Here is a 25,713-nt window from a genome sequence, read left to right on the forward strand (position 1 = left end):
CTCCTAACAGAGGCTCCACGGACCTTTTTTTATTTCATACTTCCCAGGGGGAAATGCACCTAGGATTTCACTGTGTTGCGCGCCTTTGTTGGCTGCCAGCAGTGTTTTCTCTGGCTGGTCTCCCCGAGATCAGTGGTTGTTTTGTCTTGCTAATAATGATCCTGCTCATGGGATCCCTGATCAATCCTCCCCTCCCCTCCCCCCCTTTTGTTTTCCCGACCTTGCTTCACTATTCCTGACGGAGCCTTGGTCCCTTGTACTTCTGTTGGCACTTTAGAGGACCATCGGTCTGGGCATAGATAGTACCTTCATTGGCTCCTCTTATGGGTATTGTGACATCCCTTGGTTATTATGTCACCTCTTTTGCGCAGGTATGGGGTCTGCAGGTCGGTCGACATTATTGATTTTGGCACCATTATAGCTGCATATAATTTCTGAACCACTATGCCGTTCTAATCATTATCATGTGTTCTTACTATTGTGCCTAATAGTCTGTATATATTGCACTATTGGTGTTTTTCTGCTGTATTATTTAGGGGGTCAGGCGGTGGCTGCATGCCGTGTTATCGGGTGTGTTGTTTTTAGTGTTTTTATCCATTGCTACAAATAAAGGTTGCCTTTTATCTAATATACTGGTTGTGCTCCCCATTTTGTGCGGTACTTTTTCCTTGTTTTTCATTGCTAATAATGAGCCTAGACACACGTCAAAATACACGATAGACTACCTCCAAAGACGCAAGGTGAAGGCTTTACAATGGCACTCACAGCCCCTGATCTGAACATTATTGAAAATCTGTGGCTAGACCTTAAAGGAAAAGTGCATGCAAGACAACGAAAAAATCTCACAGAACTACAAGACTTTTCCAAGGAAGAATGGATGAAAGTCCTTCAAACGAGAGTTGAAAGACTCTTGGCTGGCTACAAAAAGCATTTACAAGCTGTGATACTTGCCAAAAGGGGTGCTACTAGGTGCTAACCATGCACGCTGCCCAAACATTTGCATCAGCCCATTTTCCTTTTCTGTTAATTTTAAAATTTAAAGTTGAAAATACAGTTTAAATCAGAAGTTTACATCCACTATCTAAAAACACATTTGCATGTTTTTCCTCATGATCTGACATGAAATCAGAATAAACCTTTCCTGTTTTAGGTCAGTTAGGAACCAAAATTATTTATATTTGCCAAATGCCAGAATAATGAGAGAGAGAATGTTTTAAGGCATTTTTATTACGGGAAAGGTTTAGTCTGATTTCCTTTCAGATTGTGAGAAATATATGCATATGTGTCTCTTTAGATAGTGCATGTAAACGTCTGGTTTCAACTGTATATAATTTTTTTCTGCCTAAAATATAAAGGAAATGGGTCATCTTTAGCTTTATGCCTATTAGAGATCATTATATCTTCAACTTGCTTAACTAATTTTGACCAAGGCTTCCCTAAGTTTTACATGCCACTGTATGTTAGCATTAAAGGGAATCTGTAACCAGGTTTTTGCTCCCTCATCTGAGAGAAGCATAATGTAGAGACAGAGACCCTGATTCCAGTGATTTGTCACTTACTGAGCTGTGTGCTGTCATTTTGATAAAATCAATTTTTTTCTCTAGCAGTTATGCACAGATCAAGTAGCTGTGCATATATTGGATGTAACTGGTTGTAAATAATAAAAATGTGGATATATTTATAAATATAGATTGGCAACTACTTTCTGTCAAAAGAGTAATTTATAGGTTTTCTTTCATCTATTTGGAACTCCTTAAATGTCTTTCTAATTGTGTTTATTATTAGCATAGGGTTTCTTGTCCAGTTTTGGTTCTAAGTGGGGCTTTACACGTTGTGACATCGCTTCCGAAATATCGTCGGGGTCACGTCGTTAGAGACACACATCCGGCAACCGGTAACGACATTGCAACGTGTAAATCCTAAATGCGCCGATAAATGATCGCAAAAGCGTTGAAAATCCGTGATCTGTGTAGCGTTGTTCATTTTCATAATGTCGGGTCGGCCGCAGGTACGATGTTGTTCCTCGTTCCTGCGGCAGCACACATCGCTGTCTGTAAACCCGCAAGGGAGAAGGTGGGCGGGATGTTATGTCCCGCTTATCTCTGCCCCTCCGCTTTTATTGGCCGGCCGATTAGTGACGTCGCGGTGACGCCGAACGCACCTCCCCCTTGAAGGAGGGATTGTTCGGCGGTCACAGTGAGGTCGCACAGCAGGTATGTGTGTGTGACGCTGCCGTAGCGATAGTGTTCGCTATGGCAGCAATCACCACATATCGCATGTGCGACGGGGGCGGGTACTATCGCGCTCGGCATCGCTAGCCGCTGCTAGCGATGTCGCAACCTGTAAAGTACCCCTTAATCTTCTTGAGGGGGAACCCTGGATGAATACAAGAATACAAGGAAGCCTTGGACTACTCACTTCACTTTAGTCAGTGCAAGTCCATTTGAAGAACAAAGTTCTACTTTACAAGATACCACGTCCCTAAAAGTAATGTTGCTGTAGTCAAGACATTAAATAAGAAATTTTAGAAGCTATATGGAAATGTTGCATTCTGACATATATGTTGGGGCTAAGCCTTTAAAATCAATCTATATGGTATGCTATGGCAGGGTTTGAATTCCATTGTAATATTATGTAATGTTGTGTAAAAATAATTAAAAAAATTACAAGCAATATCTATTAAAACAAGAACAGGGCATCACAACTGCTAATGTCAAGCAACATTCAACTGCTTTCATGTCACTACTTTATATATTTGATGCACATTATTTGTTGGACTCTAAGAAAAAGAATCTAAACTTAGACCTTCTGGAGTACATGATCTGTCACTCATCTCCTAACTATTCATGCTTGGGGACCAGCATGTAATCTTTTGAAGTTACAAAGATTCAAAACATATGGTAGATCAGGTGTTGGACTTGGGGGAAATCAAAAATTAAACTCTCTTGGAGCTGTGTGGAGAGTCTGCGTACTGTATTTTTAATGTGTTGTTGTATATTTAATGTGTTTTTGGTGTGCAAGTCAGAAGAGGCAAGAAAAGCAAAGGAGCAATTGCCTGAAAAAATATTTCTATTAGCAGTGTCACCTTAAATGTAAAAGCCTGTTTATTTTAAAACAGATGTTCCATGCAAAGTAAAATTGCCATGGGCAAGTCGATTTGGAGTAGAAAATTTATACAAGCACGGTCACAAAAAAGACAAAATGAAAAACCTGCTTATATTTTGTAACACACTTCATTCTCCTACTACAGACTCATATAAAAATGTTTCTATTTACAAATTGCATGATTATAAACTTTCTTGTGAGCTGAAGAAATCTGTGAAACAACTGTGAGGTCAAAATGTTTACTACACTCCTAGGTGAATTTCTTGTGAGGTGTACTTTTTAAAATGGGGTCACTTTTTGAGGGTACCCACTATTTTCATATTTCAGGGGTGCGTCAAGTTTGTATTGGTGTCTGCAAACTATTCATGTTAAATCTGTCAAGTCAAACACACATTACAAATTACAGGAACTTTTATGACCTCCTCCCATTCTAAATTCATAGGAATTAATATGAAGTTGGTCCTTCTTTACTGCTAAAGTTACTTTAAGGCTATGTGCGCACGTTGCGTAAATACATGCAGTTACGCTGCGCTTTGTAGAGCAGCGTAACTGCATGCGTCCTGCATTCCTTGCACAGTCTATGGAGATTGTGCAGGGGCCGTGCACACGTGGCGTCTTAGAGCGCAGCGCTTCGGCTGCTGCCCGAAGCGCTGCGTTCTAAGAAGTGACATGTCACTTCTTCCGTGCGCTTTGCTGGCAGCTCCTGCTCTGTCTATGGCAGGAGCTGCAGGCAGAGCGCATGGAATCGGCTTTTTTTTTTCTCTACAGACATTTTCTGCAGCGATTTGAAGCGCACGTGTGCTCTTCAGATCGCTGCAGAAATTTCTGCAGGGCTAGTACGCAACGTGCGCACATAGCCTTAGTCCTCTGGGAAGACTTTCTACAAGATTTTGGAGGTGTCTATGGAAAATTGTGCCCATTCATCCAAACTAACCCAGCCATGTATTTATGGACCTTGCTTTGTGTTTTGGAGCACTCATGCTGATACAGAAAATAACGTTTCTCAAACTCTTCCCACAAATTGGAAGCACACTATTGCCCAAAATGTCTTGTATAAGTCATACTATTAGATTAGGAGGGCTGCCAGTCACTATATAAGTGCAACCTAACAGAATAGACACCCCAATTACCCAAGCCAACACAAAAGGGCCGGGATGCACCCTGCAAAATATGAAAAATGTGCAAAAAAAAGATGTATAAAATACATCAGGTATTAGTTGATATACAGTGGAGATCAAAATTAGAGAACAATGCCCAATGTCCTAAATGTTGGTCATTGTGTAGTACTAGGTGATTATATCCTAACATGTAAACTGGGAATATTTTAAGCTTTTTTCATAAATTATATTTTTTCAAATGTACATAATAAAAATGTAGATACATATTGACAGATTTCTATATTTCCTCCACCATGATTTTAAAGATACTTTAACTCAAAGGAATACATATCATCAACAAACAGAAATCAGAGTATATTGTATCAAAATAGTTTTATTTTGCAAAAAAAAAATTTAAAAAATATTTATTTACTCCAAATCACTAAAAATATCACAATATCAAGAAAAACATCACCAGAAAAAACACATAAACTAAGGGGATCTTTGACCCGAAAAAAATATTATTAGTGACAAGAGAAGAAGGAGGTTATACTGAGTTCACAAAGAAAATATATCAAAAGTTTATATCATTATAGCATCACCTTTGCCCTTTCACCAATATTAGAAAACAGCACTGATACATATATTATATTAATAAATAGATATTACATCAATAAATACATATAATAGCCTCTGTATATAAATATTCAATCCCCAAAGGAACAAATTCAACTCTCATATAAATCTGTAAAACCTATATAGGAGGGATCTCATCTACATACATATAGATTCCCCCCTTAGAAATGATATTAGATTATAGCTATGGAGTTTATAAGGAGTACAAGGGGTTAATAGAGAGGAAAGACACAGCCCATTCACTTTTTCTACTGGGCTGGATGTGAAAATCCACTACCCCCAAACACGACTAAATCAATCGCTTTATAACAGAGGCTCTTAGTTAAATGTAGCATAAATTACTGTACCATACTTGCCTAGTATAAGGTCAAAGAAATCCTCAGAACCTCGATGCATGTTTCAAGACAAACCTTTTCATCAGGAGGCTATATGTATGTAGATGAGATCCCTCCTATATAGGTTTTACAGATTTATATGAGAGTTGAATTTGTTCCTTTGGGGATTGAACATTTATATACAGAGGCTATTATATGTATTTATTGATGTAATATCTATTTATTAATATAATATATGTATCAGTGCTGTTTTCTAATATTGGTGAAAGGGCAGAGGTGATGCTTTAATGATATAAACTTTTGATATATTTTCTTTATGAACTAAGTATAACCTCCTTCTGCTCTTGTCACCAATAATATTTTTTTCGGGTCAAAGATCCCCTTAGTTTGTGTTTTTTCTGGTGATGTTTTTCTTGATATTGTGATGTTTTTAGTGATTTGGAGTAAATAAATGTTTTTTAAAAAATGTTTTTGCAAAATAAAACTATTTTGATACAATATACTCTGATTTATGTTTGTTTGTTGATGATAATAAAAATGTAAATTAGGAAAATGAAAAAGTACACTGATCAAAATTAGAGAACACTTCCAGATATTTGCAAGTTATTTATGTTAATCGGGCACCTAGTGCTAATTTCCTTGATCATCTGAAACCCTATGTAACTGACAGCCTAGCTTCCAGTTTGCACTGACTTTGCAAAAATGGTGTGCCATTTCCAAAGTGACTGAAACCCCCAGCAGCAGGATGAAGGCTAAAGGGGTAACCATTTCAGCCATAGCAAAAGATGGCTGTTCCAAGTCTGTGATTTCGAGAATATCGCATCTTTACAACATCACAAACTCTTTCAAGTCCCCCAATAAGACTGTTTGCCTTCGCAACAGAGGACAGGATAATGCAAAGAATCTCCATGGGTAATCGTTTCGAAAATGCAGCTAGAATTGCTCGTTAGTTCAGCACTGAACAGGGTAAGGATCTGTCTCGTCATACAGTGTCACAACGTTTAAGAGCATTTGGACTGAAAGACCACCCTGCAGTGAGGAAGCTTATCAATAGCCAAGTCATTCAAAGCAAAGACCTGAACTATTTCTACTAATCGGTGACTGCTGTTACCTGCAGATAATTTAGTTATAATCTGTCTCTGTGCTACAGTCATTGCCGTTGTCTAATTATGATCATCATGTTTTGGCCAAAATAAAGGTTTTATGTTGATAAACTTTGGATCTTTTGTAGAACACTTTTCTAGTGGCATGGTGCACCCCTTACAAAAAAACTTCAAATATTGATCAATGTAGATTACATTTATTTCTGAAAAAAGCAAGTGATTATACATTGTTCTTTAATTTTGATCTCCAGTGTATGCTGTAAGCCAGATATCTTAAGCTGGGTTTACACACTGCAACATCGCAAAGGACATCGCTGTAACGTCACCGGTTTTGTGACGTAACAGCGACCTCCCTAAGTCTCTGCTAAGTCTCTGGTGAGCGTTCAAACAGGCAAACCTGGCCAACAACTCAACAGCGATCCGGACCTGCAGAGCGACCTAGCTGGTTGTTTGGGGACGTTGATAAGCAGCCTTTTGAAAGGGAAGTTGCTAACAAAGTCGCTGCAAAGTCTTCACACACTGAAACTTCATGCTGCACAGCGGGAAACAAAGGACCTAGGAATGGTCCTGAACGATTTGTAACGATTACAACTTCACAGCAGGGGCCGGGTCGCTGATAGGTTTCACACACTGCAACATCGCAAACAACATCGCTATTGCGTCACAAAACCGGTGACGTTACAGCGATGTCGTTTGAGATGTTGCAGTGTGTAAACCCAGCTTAACACTACACTTATCAGTGTGACTGGTGTCCTATACAAGTCTTATCTGTGTGTATTTGTAATACTAAGCAACTACCTTACCACAAATAGTTTAAGTGGTTGTTTCATCAGTATTTTGCACCTGTGCTTCCTCCACCTTTATCATGGGGGCCTGCGGCATCCTGCAATGCATTTGATATTGTGTCTTGGTATTAGTAAATACGGCTGCCTTTTTCTGTTATAATTTTTTTAATTATATGCCCTTTTCTGTGAATGTAGGAGAAGACACCTGGATTACAGTGATTTGTCACTTATTGGGCTGTGTTTTGTTGTTTAAATATAATCAGTGTTTTATCAGCAGGAGATTATAACTAGAGGCCTTTAGTACAACCCTGCCCCCAGGACTGATTAGCAGCTTTCTGTCACTATACATTATACACTGTATGCAGTGCAGAAAGCTGCCAATCAGTGGTGTAGGTGGGGGTTATACAGATCATTTTGATCTGCTAGATCTACAGGAGAAAAAAACTGTGATTCTATCACAACTGCTGCACCCAGTAAATTAAGTGATCGATCGCTGAAATCAGGGTCTCAGCCCCTACATTATGCTTCTGTCAGATTACATAACAAAAACCTGCTGACAGATTCCCTGTAGCCTGGCCAAGAGGTTCAGTGCACAGTTCAGTCCACTGTTTGTTCATGCTCCCACCACCCTCACCGATGATTCACAGCGATGGCTTGCCTGAGATTGCTCTGTAGGCAAGCCAGAACTTTGAATATTCAGTGAAGGAGGTGGGGACATGCAAAAGCAGTAGGAGAAATGGAACATTATATGCTTAGTTAAAGAGCACCAATCACCAGGATTTTCGTATATATCACCTAAAGCCAGTGCTATACTGGCACTATCAGGCTGATTCTATACATACCTGTAGTGGTCAGCTCGGATGTATAGGTTTTAAAATCCAAGAAATGAAAGTTTATCAAATTAGCTGCTTGTTGAGTGACAGCAGCTGAGGATCACATAATATCTGGGGGAATTCATAGGTATCCCCTCCCTCTGTTAGAATTAGCATACATATTATACAGACAACCTAGCAGGACCTGTGTGAGGTCATACCCATGTGACCTGGCATCCTGCTTTGTAGGCTGAGGCCCCGCCCCTTCTAGTCACATGGGTATGACCTCACCACAGGTCCTGCTAGGTCAATTACCCCCAATGTCTTGTTAGTGATGCAATGTGCATCACTAACATGGTTTTGTCAAATAACAGTTCCCCAAAGTTATCTTTAAAGAACACTTTTTTATGATCAGGAGAATACATTATATACCTTCTGTTGCAGTCATAGGGATGGTGCTTGCCTTCGGTTTAGTCATGGTCAGTCAGGCTTCGTCTTGACAGTATGGGCAGAGCTTATACCCAGGTAGCTGAGGGGAACTGCGCAGCCGCAGAATTCAATAGAAGATTACCGTGAGATAGGGCCAGTCACGGCACTTAATCACAATGCGGGGGGGCGTACATAATTTGAAGACGGAACCAGACTGACCAAGACTGAACCGAAGGCAAGCACCACCCCTGTGACTGAAACAGAAGGTATCTAATGCATTCACCTGATCATAATAGTGCCACAATTGGGTATTTTCTGTCACCCAAGCCTCTCAATTTCACTTCAAATGTGTAGTGGTCCCTAAAAATAATGGTTTTCTAAATATTGTTGGAAAAATGAGAAATTGCTGATGAACTGTTAACTCTTCTAACAAAAAAAAGTTTCAAAAGTCGTGCTGTCATAATGTAGACATGTGGGAAATGTTAACTATTTTCTATGGTATACCATACTTTACGTTTTATAAGATGCACCCCAAATTTAGAGGGAAAAAAAATGGGGTCCGTCTTATAATCCGATGGTGTCTTATCGGAGGGGGGGTGGCAGCGGTGGTGAAGTGGGGACCCACAGGAAGCAGAGGCGGTACTGGAGTAGGGCGATGCTCTGGGTAGTGCAGCAGGTTTTCCAGATGCTCGCTACAGGCGCAGTGAGGGAGGAGGAGCATCCAGAAACTGTCAGGCTGCTTTCACACTTGCGTTGAGCGCAATCCGCCGCTATGGAGAATAGCGCAGTCCGTTAACGCACTGCGCTATTCTGCATAGATTTGTATTGACGACGCACTGTAACGCAAGTGTCTGCGTTGCATCCGCTGGGTGACGTTGAGTCGTTATTTTGACGCAGCGTCGGGAATGCTACATGTAGCGTTTTTTGGGCCGTTAAAATAACGCACCTTGACGGATTCCATTAGAATCCGCCAAGGTGTCTAATGATTGTCTATGGCGGCGGATTCCGCCGCAATGCGCTAAGCGGTGGGATCCGCTGACAGATTCTGTCGAGTTCTACTGAGTATGCTCAGCATGTCCAATCGAAATCGTTTAAAATCACTCCTGGTCTCTCTCTCTCTGTCGGTCGGTCTCTCCCTCTCATCCCCTCTCTCATACTCACGATCACTGGCGCTGCACGGCTGTTACACTGCTCTGTCGGCTTCTACTGCTTTGGAAAATGCCGGCCGCTCATTATTCCATCTCGTATTCCCTGCTTCACCCTCCCACCAGCGCCTATGATTGGTTGCAGTCAGACCTATCCCCACGCTGAGTGACAGCTGTCTCAGTACAACCAATCACAGTCGCCGGTGGGCGGGTCTATGTAGTGCAGTACAATAAATAAAAAAAACGGCGTCCGGTCCCCAATTTTGATAACAGCCAAGATAAAGCCACACGGCTGAAGGCTGGTATTCTCAGGATGGGGAGCCCCACGTTATGGGGAGCCCCCCAGCCTAAAAATATCATCCAGATATCAATCCATTAGATGCGACAGTCCCGGGACTCTACCCAGCTCATCCCAAATTGCCCTGGTGCGGTGGCAATTGGGGTAATAAGGAATTAATGGCAGCAGCCCATAGCTGCCACTAAGTCCTAGGTTAATCATGGCAGGCGTCTCCCCGAGATACCTTCCATGATTAAACTGTAAGATAAAGAAAATAAACACATACACTTAAAAAAATGCTTTATTTGAAATAAAAGACAAAAAAAACACCCTCTTTCACCACTTTATTAATCCCAAAATACCCCTCCAGGTCCGGCGTAATCCACACAATGTCCCACGATGCATGCAGCTCTGCTACATGAAGCTGACAGGAGCGGCTGTAGAGCACGACCACTCTCTATCAGCTCCACGCAGTAACTGAAATGAGCAGTGCGACGGCACCACTGATCGCGCGACTCACCGCGGTCACTCAGGGGATTTGCGGTCACCTCTCTCTCTCTCCTCCCGACCGCAAATCTCCTTTCCCGGCGAAACATAAAAAAAAAAATTGTTCTTTCACAGGAATCCGTTACCTTTATTAGCACACTATTTGCAACGCATCCGTCACACAACGCACTGTGACGGATGCCTCACAACGCAAGTGTGAAAGCAGCCTCAGTCGTGCGGGCTTCAAAAAGATGGCGCCTGGAGTCTGCGCCCAGTTGGAACTCTCGGCTCAATGACCAGCCGAGATCTCATCTGCGCACACGCCACCTCCGGGCGCCATTTTTCTTAAGTCCGCTGCAGGGAGATCAATAGAGCAGAGGCAGCGCGTGAGCAGAGATCTTGAGCCATTATTTGATGCCTGCAACGCCAACATTTTCAGAATGGCGGCCTCTGCCTCGCAGCCCCTGTGGCCCTTCTCCACCTCCCCCGGTAAGCTACTTTCCGATCATAAGATGCACCCCTAGTTTTCCTCCCAAATTTTGGGTAAGAAAAGTGCGGGTTTAAGGGAATAAAAAAATCAAAGTTTGAAGATTGTTAAATTTTTACTAAATTTCTGATATTTTTACAAACAAAAAATATCGTCCTAAGTTTACCATTATTATGAAGTACAATACGTCTCTCAGCATCACCGAGATATGTTCCAGAGTTATTACCTCATAAAGTGACACTGGTCAGAATTGAACAAAATGGCTGGGTCAGTAGGTGGAAAGCAGCTGGAGGTGGAGGGGGTCTTTTTCTCAGGCACCTTAGCACTGATAGGACTTTTATAGGCCAAGGGGCCCCCAAAGCTGCTATAATGAGACTTTTGGAAGGTGACACTCCCACAAAACAACCATAATAAAGCTGCTCATTTCACAGGCACTTTGTTAACCGATACTGAGACAAAACCCTACAATTAATAACTTATTATCTCTACTTTTTTCCCCCTACTGTACAGTCTGCACTGAGGCGCACAGAGCCGCGGCTGCACCTGAGGAAAGCTCCCGCCTCACTGCCCGAGCAACGGAAATCTACCACACGACGCCTCTCACAACTGCTTCAGCCCACCAATCACATTCAGAGGACGTGTTGAACGCTCCTGATTGGAACAGCCAAACGCTCTTCAAAAATTACGTCCAATCAAAGGACAGATTCTGAAGAACGCCCCTCCCTCTCTGAAAAGCGGGCTGTTTCTCTGAGTCTCGGTGACCGGCGACGGGTCGTGTTGGCGCCATTATTCTGTGAGCGCTTTACCGGGGGAAGATGGTTGGTGGAGATGCCTCAGGTGAGGGGAAGCAGGTTGAATAAGATGTGGAGTTGCTTAGACTTCTAGTGTGACGTATACAGTCAACGCACTATGCGGACGTATGAGATGTTACACTGGAGTCACCGGGTATACCGGCTGTAGTGACGTCACTGCTGGGGTCTCCCTCCCTGCAGTGCAGGGGTGTTGTGTCCGGCTCTGTTGCATTGATTGGAAATATTTCACTAAATTTTGTTCCTATTCCCCCTCCATACCTGTGCGGGTGTGTGAGCCTGTCCTGCCTGAGGACATGAAAGGGGTATTCTAGGGATAGTATCCCTAACTTATTACCCTGCGCTGCCTCACCTGAGCTTTGTTGACAAGATGCAATGTGACCGCTGCAGCCAATCACTGCATCACCTGGGCTTTGTTGACAAGATGCAATGTGACCGCTGCAGCCAATCACTGCCTCACCTGGGCTTTGTTGACAAGATGCAATGTGACCGCTGCAGCCAATCACTGCTCAGCAGCATAATTTTCACGCACTCAGTCCAGGGATTGGCTGCAGCGGTTACAACCTATAGTAGTGGTTGCCAATCGCTTTTTAAATGTTAGTATTGCACTGAGTGTATCTATGGGGATTGAAATAAAAAAAAATATTAAAAGGGGTGGTTGGAAACTAAATGTTTTCATTTTAAACTTATTGATTTAACCCCTTACTGACATCCTTTCCCCAGTAAAAAATGTAACAAAATAAATACATGTAGAATTGATGCATTCAGAGAAGTCTAATCAAATAAAATATAAAAAGAAAATAACGTGATCCATAAACACAAATGATGAGTGATCAATAAGGCTGCTTTCACACTTCCGTTGTTTTGCATCAGTCACAATCCGTCGCCTTGAGGAATTACGGTATCCTGCAAAATATTTTGCAGGAATCTGTTTTTTGGTTTGTTTTTTTTTCCCCATAGACTTATATTCGCGATGGATTGTGACTGATGGCCCTGCGTTGCATCCGCTGTGCAACGGATCATTTGTTTACTGACTGACCATCAGGCGGGAGCAACGCTGAATGTGACGTTTTTGTGTGCGGAGGATCGTTCTTGTTTTTTTTCACTGTGAGTATGCGCACAATAAAAAACCATGATCGACTGTAAATTCCGTTCCTGTTCTAGCAGCCGGCACGATCAGATGATCGGCCAGCGGCTGGCTTTTGTGAATGGTCAGCTGATCGCCAGGCGGGCGGCATTAGTGAACTATGATTGTTCACAAAAGCCGGCCGCCGGTAAAACAGTAAAAAAAAGAAAACTTTTTTTTTTTTTTTTGCAACATCAGTTGTGCCACTATCTGCAATGCATGCATTGCATCAGTTACACAACTGATTGTGACTGATGCAAACAACAGAAGTGTGAGCTTAGGCTGCATTCACACCTCCGGTTTTAGCAGAGCCGGCCAATCCGGCTCTAAAACCTATGCAACAGATGCGGCGACAATACCACATCCTTTGCATAAGTTTTTTACATGCGACCCGTCCGGTTTTTGCCACTTGCGGCAGGCTATTGAGCATGCGCAGTGGAAGAAACCGCATGCGGCGGCCGGATGCAGTTTTTGCCGCATGCGGCAGCCATAGGCATGCATTGCAAATCGCGCCGCATCGGTAGGACAAAAAAAGTGCCAGGCAACATTCCATCCGGCCACCGCATCGGCTAAATCTGCCGCATGCGGCAAAAAAACGGACGGAACGCAAGCCCATGCGGTACAATATGGCACTAATTTAAGTCTATGCAAAAAAAAAACCGGAACCGGCGGCAAAAGGTTGCTCGAGTGCTCGTAACTAGTGATGAGCGGGCACTACCATGCTCGGGTGCTCAGTACTCGTAACTAGTGATGAGCGAGCACTACCATGCTTGAGGGCTCGTAACTAGTGATGAGCGAGCACTACCAAGACGATAACTATTTTAGTGTCTCAGAAAATAAGATGACTATTCAATAATCATATCTGATTTACTTACAGATGAAATTGAATATCTCTATGCATCCATTCCACAAATCCGCAATATCTTCAGTGTTACAGGAAAAATTGGAGAGGGTAAGCGTAAATGTGTAATTTGGATGATGTGTTGGATGTTCTGTTCTGTCAGGGAGGCGACTCGAGCTGAGCCCTCTGCGTTTCTGCCTATGTGCACACTGGCTGTACCTACTGTCAGGGGCATAAGCTCAAGGAGGTTCTTTGTGACTAACAGTGTTGGTGAAGGAACATTGGGGTCCTTAATGGTAATACTACGCAACCTGTGATGTTCATCCAATCTGTGTGGACAGCCCTACTTTGTGATTGAAGGCTATATTTGCATGCTCGTGTAGGGAGAGCTGTCAGTCATGCTGCCACTAATCTAAACCACTTTAGGGGGAAAATAGAAGGTAAAATGTGTGGTTTTGTGTCTGTATTGTAATCAGACTGCGCATAAAAGGCTAGAGTTTATATATGGACAAATCGTACAGTAATATAAGCCATGAATAATGCCTTGTATTTTCTATCAACAGGGACGTTTAGTTCTGTTTATTTGGCTATCGCAAGACTAAGGTCGGGAGAAGATTGTAAATTTGCTTTAAAACATTTGGTACCTACAAGTCACCCAGCACGAATAGCAGCAGAACTGCAATGCCTTACAGTGGCAGGGTAAGTACTTGGCTAATAATGCACTGAAGTATTACATGGGTAGTAGAAGTATTAAATACATAACTGTCAGGTATTGCATATCAACTCTACATTGTAAATGCAAGGTGGAACCACAAGCCCCATTCATCAAAGCTCTGTGCCAGAATTCTGGCTTATAAAGCTTTGAAAAGGCTTAGCATGAGGCTGTGCCAAAATCTATACGAGGCGCATGCCACTTGTCACGTGTTCCTGATTTATTAAGTGGTATGCACCCCCTAATGAATCAGGAGTGCCTGACGTCAGCACGCCTCATGAAGACCAATGTGCACAACTCTGTTCAACATGGCCCTGATTCATCAAGACCAAACACTTCTACATAACATCTATAAGAAATATCTGTGACCATTAGAAACATTGAACATGTTACTGATGAGCTACAGTCCATCTAAGCATGCAGCCGTACTCCTGATTCATGAACGAACATATTATACAACTTATAACCTCTTAGACCATGTGCACACTTTCAGTGTTTGACTTTTTTACCTCTATATTTGTAGCCAAAACCAGTAGTGGAGCAATACAAGGAAAAATATAATACCGGTAGAAACACGGGCACCGCTTCAGCATTTTCTATTTTTTTTACCCACCCCTGGATTTGTTTTGCATATACTGGGGTAAAAAAACCGCACAAAATACTCCGTGTGCACATGCCCTAAGGGTATCTGCACACTACGCATTTTTTTTTTTTTTTGTGGCATCAAAAACGATGCGTTTATGGCCGCTCACAAACGCAAAACGCATGCGTTTTTACTGCGATTTTGGCTGCGTTTTGCTGCGTTTTTTGTTCACTGCGTTTTTTATGTGGGTTTTTTTTTTATCAGTGAACAATGCCATTAAAGATTGGTGAAAAAAAAATAAAAGATCTGATGTAATTTCCTGCTTAAATCTGTTCTCTTTCATTCTCCACTAGTGTATGCAGGAGAGCAGACAGCAGTTGCAGAACTAAAAGGCTCAGCATGCTCCATCCAGTTTTGTATGCTAGAGGGGGAGCAGAGCTACAAGGCTCAGCATACTCCACTAGTGTAAGCAGGAAAGCAGACAGCAGTTGCAGAACTACAAGGCTCAGCATGCTCCATGCAGGACTGTATGCAGGAGTTTTTTGCCTAAAAACTTTAACAAAAACGACGTGGGCTTCGCCATATTTTTGTATGCTAGCCAGGTACAGCAGGCAGGTACGGCTGCCCCCAACCCCCAGCTGCCTATTTGTACTTGACTGGGAACCAAAAATATAGGGAAGCCCTTTTTTTTTTTTTTCTTTTTAAGTTATTTCATTAAATAAAAAAAAAAAAAGTGGGCTTTGCCCAATTTTTGTGTACAGCCAGGTACAACTAGGCATCTGGGGATTGGAATCCACAGCACAGAGTGCCCATGCTTTCTGGGCACCCCCGCTGCAAATTGCAGTCCGCAGCCGCCCCAGAAAATGGCGCTTTCATAGAAGCGCCATCTTCTGGCGCGGTGTCAAACTCTTCCAGCTGCGCTGATGTCGGGTGGCTCGCTGGGTAATAATGGGGTTAGGGCTAGCTGTGTATTATGAACTGGACCTAAGCCCGAAATTCATGGTATCATGCCAATATTGGACATGGCCACTATGACTGACTTTCTAGTAGAGATTAAAATATTTTTCTGTGTTGTGTGGTTTGTGTGGCTTTTTTTTTTTTTTTTTATTAGAAATAAAACACAACACAATTAGTGACTCCATCTTTATTGAAATAGACCCCCCCCCTTCCTCCACAGTAATCCTGAGTCAAGGGTCCCGCGCCGTCCAGTTCGGATCCAATACCATCTGACCGGTTTGCTGTAAGGCAAAGCGATCAGATGTGTCAGGTTCAAGGATGTGAATCACATGACACATCAGCTGTTTATACAATCAGCTGATGCATCAGTAGAAAAGAAAAAATACTCACTTCTGTGCAGACTCCCGTCCGATCGCTGCAGGAGCGGCTGGTAATCAGTGATGCGGTCTCCTGGCGGCATCAGCTGATAGTTTAACCTGGCCGGGCGGTAAAAAGCCGGCCTCACCGCGAGACTTATACGATCAGCTGATCACCGGCAGGTCCTGCAGCGATTGGACGTGTCCCGGGAGTCTGCACACAGCCGGAGCAGGGTTGGCGGTAACGGGAAGAGGAGCTGGGAGCGGACATGTCCCGGGAGTCTGCACACAGGTGAGTATGGGATTTTTTTTTTTTTTAACTGTTCACTTTTGATTTCGCAGCTGCTTCCACCTCCCGTCCGGACATGGCGCCGGATGGGAGGTGGAAGCAGGGGTGGCGGTACCGCGGGAGGATTGACGCTTCTGTGTTTACCAACAGAAGGAATCCTCTTCCTGTACACGTGTCTGTATTACCCACCCCTTGCATTTATAGCTGCGTTTTTAATCATAGTAACGCAGCTATATTTGCAATTTGCGTTTTTCATTGCGTTTTTGAACATCTCATTGAACTCAATGGGTGAAAAACGCAGGAATAATTGAGATGCTGCGTTTTTGTGGGCACCACAAAAATGCAGCTAAAAAAAAATCGCTGTGTGCAGACAGCAAAAATGAAAACTCAGACTTTCCTGGTGAAGCAAAGTCATGCAGTTTTCTGAACAAAAACGCACCCGAAAGACGCCGCGAAAAACTCTTAGTGCGCACATAGCCTTAGGCTATGTGCGCACGTTGCATTCTGTCCCTGCAGAATTTCTGCAGCGATTTGAACAGCACACGTGCGCTTCAAATCGCTGCAGAAAGAGTCCGTAATGATTCCATGCGCTCTGAGTGCAGCCTCTCCCATAGACAGAGCGGGGGCTGCAGGCAAAGCGCAGGAAAGAAGTGACATGTCACTTCCTAGAACGCAGCGCTTTGGGCAGCAGCCGAAGCGCTGCACTCTAATACGCCACGTGCGCACGTCTCCTGCATAATCTTCATAGATTGTGCTGGGGACGCAGGACGCATGCAGTTACGCTGCAGTGCATATCGCAGCGTAACTGCATGCAAATACCCAACGTGCGCACTTAGCCTTACAAGGCTTTTGTTTTCTTTATCGTTCCTTTGGGAGACACAGACCATGGGTGTTTAGCTTCTGCCTCCGCAGGACACACAAAGTACTACACTAAAAAGTGTAGCTCCTCCCTCTGAGCTTATACACCCCCTGGTGAGCAGACCCAGCCAGTTTATCGCTTTGTGTTCAGGAGGCATACATCCACACATGCATTCTCATATGATTTTTCCCTTTTGGAATGAGTTTTAAGAACTGTGGGTCCACGTCTGGACCCCCGGCATGTCCCTTCTCACCCCACTGTGTCGGCGGTGTTGTAAGGTTGATTTCCTAGGCTGGAGCCTTACATGCCGTGCTCCTTCACCATCCCTCCTGGGCTCTGGCTTGAAGTGGGAGCCAGCACGGTCTCCATGCCTGGCAGGAGACCGGTCTCCATCCGCAGCCCTTCAGGACCCTGCTGGACCGGAGCACTCATCCCCAGGGACATGGCCCTGTGTCTCAGCAGCTAAGTACCTGAGACGTTTATATTTGGGGGTCCCTGTGCTTTATTGTTTGGGGAGAGTGTGCTTATTGTATTTCTTCGGCGCTCCATTGGGAGACCCAGACGATTGGGTGTATAGCACTGCCCTCCGGAGGCCACACAAAGCAATTACACTAAAAAGTGTAAGGCCCCTCCCCTTCTGGCTATACACCCCCAGTGGGATCACTGGCTCACCAGTTTTCTGCTTTGTGCGAAGGAGGTCAGACATCCACGCATAGCTCCACTGTTTAGTCAGCAGTAGCTGCTGACTCTATCGGATGGAAGAAAAGAGGGCCCATATAGGGCCCCCAGCATGCTCCCTTCTCACCCCACTTGCGGTTTGTAAGGTTGAGGTACCCATTGCGGGTACGGAGGCTGGAGCCCACATGCTGCTTTCCTTCCCCATCCCCCTGAGGGGCTCTGTGGAAGTGGGATCTTACCGGCCCCCAAACCCTGAGGCCGAGCTCCATCCACAGACCCAGAGACCCTGCTGGAGGAGCTGAGTACAGTCAGGGACAAGGCCCTGCAACGTTCAGGTACTCCGTGTCCCCGCACAGACAGGCCACGCACACTCCAGGCTTGCTGGGTGTGATAGTGCGCCGGGGGCACTAGCGCTGCGCGCTCGGGTTAGAGTCACTGCAGCTTAGCTGAGTGATTTTTTTTGTCTTGGGAACTACCGCGCCGGCCGCTCCGGGAGCGGCGGCGCCGCTGGGACTTGTAGTGCGCCGGGGACTCGCGCTGCCCGCGCTTTTACGGCGGCAGCGCTCATAAATCTAGTCCCCGGCTTTTGCGGCCTAGTTACGGTTCGTTCCCGCCCCCACCCTGTCAATCAGGGAAAGGGAGAGACGCTGTGCAATAGGCAGCGCCGAGGGCTGGAGCCTTATTTACATGCTCCAGCCCTCTCACTGGGCACAGTGGGGACGCAAGTTTCCCGCTCTTGGTCTCAACACGCCCAGGGCCCGCCCCTCTCCACAGGACGCCGGCAGCCATTCCTGCATGCAGTCTGGCTGGAGAACGGACACAGGCTCTGGGGGACTCAGACAAGGGACTCTGGCGACCACACACCCGCGTTTATGCGGGCGGTAAGCTGCACATAAGTGCTGGACCCACTAGTGCCACAGTGTTATTTGGTGCATTTTTTCTCTGTACCATATATATTTATATTGCACTGTACAGTCGCTTCTTGGCTTACGCAAGGGTGCCAAGGCACAGGCGGTATGCACTGCTTGTGCCGCATGTGGGGCTAATCTACCGGCAGGTTCCAATGACCCCCATTGTGTGCAATGTTCGGTCCCTGTGCCACTTCGTCAGCCAGAGTCTATGGTAGTCGTGGCCCAGGCAGAGACGCCTGTGAACCCTGCCCCGGTGACGGGGACAGAATTTGCAGTTTTTGCTGATAAGATGTCTGTGACTATGACAAAAATCCTGGAAACCTTGCAGTCCAGGCCAGTTTCTCAGACCATGGACACTGCTGTGTCTATGCTCCCCGGTCCCCCTCAGTTGGAACTAATCCGTACTTCAAGGGGGTCCCAGGCATCACAGGCTGAAGACTCTGACTCGGATGACAGTCCCAGGCAGCCTAAGCGGGCTCGCTGGGAAAGACCCTCGCCGTCATCACACTGGTCAGGGTCTCAGCGAGACGAGGCTCTGTATGAGGAGACAGAGGTGGGTGATCAGGAATCTACTCCTGACACCGCTCTCAATCTAGATACCCCTGATGGTGACGCTATGGTAAATGACCTTATAGCGGCCATCAATAGACTGTTGGATATTTCTCCCCCAGCCCCTTCTGCAGAGGAGGCAGCTGCACAGCAGGAGAAGTTCCAGTTCCGGTATCCTAAGCGTAAATTGAGTACTTTTCTGGACCACTCTGACTTCAGAGAATCAGTCCAGAAACATCATGCTTATCCAGATAAGCGTTTCTCCAAACGTCTTAAGGATACACGTTATCCCTTTCCCCCTGACGTGGTCAAACGCTGGACCCAGTGTCCAAAGGTGGACCCCCCAATCTCCAGGCTTGCGGCTAGATCCTTAGTTGCAGTGGAAGATGGGGCTTCACTTAAAGATGCCAATGACAGACAGATGGACCTTTGGTTAAAGTCTGTCTATGAAGCTATCGGCGCGTCGTTTGCTCCAGCATTCGCGGCCGTGTGGGCACTCCAAGCTATTTCAGCTGGCCTGGCACAAGTGGACTCTATCATACGTCCAGCAGTGCCGCGAGTAGCGTCCCTAACCTCGCAAATGTCTGCGTTTGCGACTTACGCTATCAACGCTGTCCTGGACTCTACGAGCCGTACCTCAATGGCGTCTGCCAACTCTGTGGTTTTGCGCAGAGCCTTGTGGTTAAAGGAATGGAAAGCAGATTCTGCTTCCAAGAAATGTTTAACCAGCTTGCCACTATCTGGAGACAGACTGTTTGGTGAGCAATTGGCTGAGATCATTAAACAGTCCAAGGGTAAGGACTCCTCCTTACCCCAGCCCAGATCGAGCAAACCTCAACAGAGGAAGTGGCAGTCGAGGTTTCGGTCCTTTCGAGGCTCCAGCAAGACCCAATTCTCCTCGTCCAAAGGGACTCAGAAGGAGCAAAGGAGCTCAGATTCCTGGCGGGCTCATTCACGCCCCAAGAAAACAACTGGAGGAACCGCTTCCAAGGCGGCTGCCTCATGACTTTCGGCCTCATCCCTCCGCATCCTCGGTCGGTGGCAGGCTCTCCCGCTTTTGCGACATTTGGCTGCCACAGGTCAAAGACCGGTGGGTAGCAGACATTTTGTCTCACGGGTACAGGATAGAATTCAGTTCTCATCCTCCGCCTCGGTTCTTCAGAACCTCCCCACATCCCGACCGAGCAAATGCCCTTATGCAGGCGGTGTGCTCACTAAGAGCAGAAGGAGTGGTGATCCCTGTTCCTCTGCAGGAGCAAGGGCAAGGTTTTTACTCCAATCTCTTCGTGGTTCCAAAAAAGGACGGCTCGTTCCGTCCTGTTCTGGACCTAAAGCTGCTCAACAAGCATGTGAACGCCAGGCGGTTCCGGATGGAATCCCTCCGCTCTGTCATTGCCTCAATGTCTCAAGGAGATTTCCTTGCATCAATAGACATCAAAGATGCTTATCTCCACGTGCCGATTGCTACAGAGCACCAACGTTTTCTACGTTTCGTGATAGGAGACGACCATCTCCAGTTCGTAGCTCTGCCATTTGGTCTGGCGACAGCCCCACGGGTTTTCACCAAGGTCATGGCGGCAGTGGTAGCAGTCTTGCATTCTCAGGGACACTCGGTGATCCCTTACTTGGACGATCTACTTGTCAAAGCACCCTCTCAAGAGGCATGCCAACACAGCCTGAATGTTGCGCTGGAGACTCTCCAGACTTTCGGGTGGATCATCAACTTTTCAAAGTCAAACCTGGCACCGACTCAATCACTAACGTATCTTGGCATGGAGTTTCATACTCTCTCAGCGATAGTGAAGCTTCCGCTGGACAAGCAGCGGTCACTACAGACAGGGGTGCAGTCTCTCCTTCAGGGTCAGTCGCACCCCTTAAGGCGCCTCATGCACTTCCTAGGGAAGATGGTGGCAGCAATGGAGGCAGTCCCGTTCGCGCAGTTTCATCTGCGTCCACTTCAATGGGACATTCTCCGCCAATGGGACGGGAAGACAACTTCCCTAGACAGGAAAGTCTCCCTTTCTCAGACGGCCAAGGATTCTCTGCTATGGTGGCTTCTTCCCACCTCATTATCACAGGGAAGATCATTCCTACCCCCATCCTGGGCAGTGGTCACGACAGACGCGAGTCTGTCAGGGTGGGGAGCAGTTTTTCTCCACCACAGGGCTCAAGGGACGTGGACTCAGCAGGAATCCACCCTTCAGATCAATGTTCTGGAGATCAGGGCAGTGTATCTTGCCCTATTAGCCTTCCAGCAGTGGCTGGAAGGAAAACAGATCCGAATTCAGTCGGACAACTCCACAGCGGTGGCATACATCAACCACCAAGGAGGGACACGCAGTCGGCAAGCCTTCCAGGAAGTCAGGCGGATTCTGATGTGGGTAGAGGAAAGAGCATCCACCATATCAGCAGTTCACATCCCGGGCGTAGAAAACTGGGAAGCAGACTTCCTCAGTCGCCAGGGCATGGACGCAGGGGAATGGTCCCTTCACCCGGACGTGTTTCAGGAAATCTGCCGCCGCTGGGGTGTGCCGGACGTCGACCTAATGGCGTCTCGGCACAACAACAAGGTCCCGACCTTCATAGCGCGGTCTCGCGATCAAAGAGCTCTGGCGGCAGACGCCTTAGTGCAAGATTGGTCGCAGTTCCGGCTCCCTTATGTGTTTCCACCTCTGGCACTCTTGCCCAGAGTGTTACGCAAGATCAGATCCGATTGCGGCCGCGTCATACTCGTCGCCCCAGACTGGCCGAGGAGGTCGTGGTACCCGGATCTGTGGCATCTCACGGTCGGCCAACCGTGGGCACTACCAGACCGTCCAGACTTACTGTCCCAAGGGCCGTTTCTCCATCGGAATTCTGCGGCCCTGAACCTGACTGTGTGGCCATTGAGTCCTGGATCCTAGCGTCTTCAGGATTATCCCAAGGGGTCGTGGCCACCATGAGACAGGCTAGGAAGTCCACTTCTGCTAAGATCTACCACAGAACGTGGAAGATTTTCTTATCCTGGTGCTCTGCACAAGGAGTATCTCCCTGGCCATTCGCGTTACCTGTCTTTCTTTCCTTCCTGCAATCTGGGTTGGAAAAGGGCTTGTCGCTCGGCTCCCTTAAAGGGCAAGTCTCGGCACTATCCGTGTTTTTTCAGAAGCGTCTAGCACGACTTTCTCAGGTGCGCACGTTCCTGCAGGGGGTTTGTCATATCGTCCCTCCGTACAGGCGGCCGTTAGATCCGTGGGATCTAAACAAGGTCCTTGTTGCTCTCCAGAAGCCGCCCTTCGAGCCTCTGAGGGATGTGTCACTTTCTCGACTCTCACAGAAAGTGGCCTTTCTGGTAGCGGTCACGTCTCTTCGGAGAGTGTCCGAACTAGCAGCGCTGTCATCCAAGGCTCCTTTCCTGGTGTTCCACCAGGACAAGGTAGTGCTGCGCCCCATTCAGGAGTTTCTCCCTAAGGTGGTATCCTCTTTTCATCTTAATCAGGATATCTCCTTGCCTTCCTTTTATCCGCATGCAGTTCATCGGTATGAAAAGGATTTACATTTGTTGGATCTGGTGAGAGCACTCAGAATCTACGTTTCCCGCACGGCGCCCCTGCGCCGCTCGGATGCACTCTTTGTCCTTGTCGCTGGTAAGCGCAAAGGGTCGCAGGCTTCCAAAGCCACCCTGGCTCGATGGATCAAAGAACCAATTCTTGAAGCCTACCGTTCTGCTGGGCTTCCGGTTCCATCAGGGCTGAAGGCCCATTCTACCAGAGCCGTGGGTGCGTCCTGGGCATTACGACACCAGGCTACGGCTCAACAGGTGTGCCAGGCAGCCACCTGGTCGAGTCTGCACACTTTCACCAAACATTATCAGGTGCATACCTATGCTTCGGCGGACGCCAGCCTAGGTAGAAGAGTCCTGCAGGCGGCAGTTGCCTCCCCGTAGGGGAGGGCTGTCTTTGCAGCTCTAACATGAGGTATTTCTTTACCCACCCAGGGACAGCTTTTGGACGTCCCAATCGTCTGGGTCTCCCAATGGAGCGCCGAAGAAGAAGGGAATTTTGTTACTTACCGTAAATTCCTTTTCTTCTAGCTCCTATTGGGAGACCCAGCACCCGCCCTGTTGTCTTTCGGGATTTTTGGTTGTTTTTCGGGTACACATGTTGTTCATGTTGAATGGTTTTCAGTTCTCCGACGTATCTTCGGAGTGAATTTGTTTAAACCAGTTATTGGCTTTCCTCCTTCTTGCTTTTGCACTAAAACTGGTGAGCCAGTGATCCCACTGGGGGTGTATAGCCAGAAGGGGAGGGGCCTTACACTTTTTAGTGTAATTGCTTTGTGTGGCCTCCGGAGGGCAGTGCTATACACCCAATCGTCTGGGTCTCCCAATAGGAGCTAGAAGAAAAGGAATTTACGGTAAGTAACAAAATTCCCTTCTTTCTGACATTTCCGGCGGGTTCTCTAGCTGTCGCCCGAGAACCGCTCCGATGGTGCCTGCGCGTCGGCCTCGCCGCTCAAATTTAGGCCCCGGCTTCGCTGGAGGCCTAGTTTCGTTTCACTGCCCTAGCATGTTACTCATGCAGAGGGACAGCGCGGCTCCTCCCAGCGGCCGTTCTGCACAGGGGTGGGACACTCCCCACTGCTGTGCGTGTCTCCTCCCCTGTAGGTCTCTATGGCTCTCCAGATCCCGCTCTTTATGCAAGTCCCGCCCCCTCTCTTCGCTCCGGCGGCCATTTTCTCACAGTTCTCTCAGCGTTGGTCTGCGTTCTGCATCCCTGCTGAGGTGCTGTGTTTGGGAGTCCGGGCTTCGGGGTCTGGAGGGCACACAACACCGCTCTGCACAGCGCAGCGGTCTGGTAAGCCACAACCGGCTCTGGTTGTGGACCTCTGATATACTCTCTGGGGTTCATTCTCTGGCAGAGCCCCCACTCCAGCAGCATGTCTTACACGAGGAGCAAGGCTCCAAAGCTTTACTCTGTATGCGCTGCATGTAAGCTCCTGCTGCCTGAACCGAGCACCTATCCACATTGTGATGCCTGCTCTACCTTGGCGGTGCCACAGCCTGGAGTCTCACCCCCAGTGGTCTCTCAGGCTGCTCCTGCTCCTGTGGCTGAACCCCCGGCCTGGGTAGAATCCTTTTCTAGGTCTATCTCCCAGTCTTTTGCTGAGTCCATGGGACTTCTGTCCAGGACTTTGCTGAATATGCATCAGCCCCCCTCACAGGGTGCCTCTGCTGCTAGGGCTCTCTCAGGACCGGAGCTCACAGAGGATTCATCATCAGGCCCCAGACCCCGTCCTCCTAAGAAGAGACGTAGGGATCCCTCTCCCTCCTCCTCCCGCGGCTCTGATTCAAGAGCGGACTCGCAGGATGAGGAGGATGCCTTTACAGGGGGCTCGGAGGCTAACTCTATGTACCCCATTGATCTATCCGAAAGTGACTCAGATCTTAGTGACTTGATTGCATCCATTAATTCTGTTCTGGATCTTAATCCGCCAGTATCAGAGGAGCAACCCTCTCTGGCAGAAAAGCACCAGTTTACCTCGCCTAAGAGGGCAAAGAGTGTGTTCTTTAACCACTCCAGCTTTCAGGCCGCTGTGTCCAAGCCCAGGGCCTGTCCTGACAAACGCTTCCCGAAGCGGAGAACAGCTGGATGAAATTATTAAGGAAGCTACTGGCGGGAAGAGTACTTCCATGCCACAAACCAAAGCCAGGAAACCTGCCCAGGGTAGGAATCAGTCAAGGTTTCGCTCCTTTCGTTCCTCCAACTGGTCGTCCTCTAAGCCTTCGGCCTCGTCCACTAACTCAGCCAAGGACCAAAAATCCAACTGGCGTCCAAAAGCGCGTCCACAGAAGATGGCAGGAGGTGCTGCCACTAAGGCAGTCTCCTCGTGACTATCTGCCCGCTCCAGCAACGTCCTTGGTCGGTGGCAGGCTCTCCCACTTTGGCGACGCTTGGTTTCAACACGTCTCCGATCAGTGGGTGAGAGATATCATCTCCCACGGCTACAGGATAGAATTTTCTTCCAGTCCGCCAAACAGATTTTTTCTCTCAACCCCCCCCCCCCCCCCCCCCTGCTCCAAGGCTGCCGCCTTCTCACAGGCCGTGGCATCCTTGCAGGTCAATGGAGTAATTGTACCGGTGCCCGCCCGGGAACGGTTCAGAGGTTTCTACTCAAATCTCTTCCTAGTCCCCAAAAAGGACGGTACTTTCCGGCCCATCCTGGATCTCAAGCTTCTCAACAAGCATGTTCAGGTGTGGCACTTTCGCATGGAGTCTCTGCGATCAGTCATTGCCTCAATGACCCAAGGGGATTTCCTGGCGTCCATCGACATCAGAGATGCCTATCTGCATGTGCCAATTGCAGTCTC

The 25,713-nt window shown here is 46.9% G+C and overlaps 1 protein-coding gene across 2 annotated transcripts in view; it reads left to right on the top strand.

The window, feature by feature from the left end:
* Nucleotides 1-11,391: 11,391 nt before the first annotated feature.
* The window catches only part of CDC7 (cell division cycle 7), a 160,934-nt gene continuing 146,612 nt past the window's right edge, over nucleotides 11,392-25,713 (top strand). For both annotated transcript variants that reach the window (XM_075321029.1, XM_075321030.1), the window contains exons 1-3: nucleotides 11,392-11,534; nucleotides 13,510-13,584; nucleotides 14,037-14,172. In XM_075321029.1, the coding sequence (XP_075177144.1) occupies nucleotides 11,513-11,534; nucleotides 13,510-13,584; nucleotides 14,037-14,172 (233 nt within the window). In that variant the 5' untranslated portion in view covers nucleotides 11,392-11,512. The remainder of the gene's footprint in view (nucleotides 11,535-13,509; nucleotides 13,585-14,036; nucleotides 14,173-25,713) is intronic.

Source organism: Anomaloglossus baeobatrachus, chromosome 8 (genome assembly GCF_048569485.1).
Source record: "Anomaloglossus baeobatrachus isolate aAnoBae1 chromosome 8, aAnoBae1.hap1, whole genome shotgun sequence".
Lineage (NCBI taxonomy): Eukaryota > Metazoa > Chordata > Amphibia > Anura > Aromobatidae > Anomaloglossus > Anomaloglossus baeobatrachus.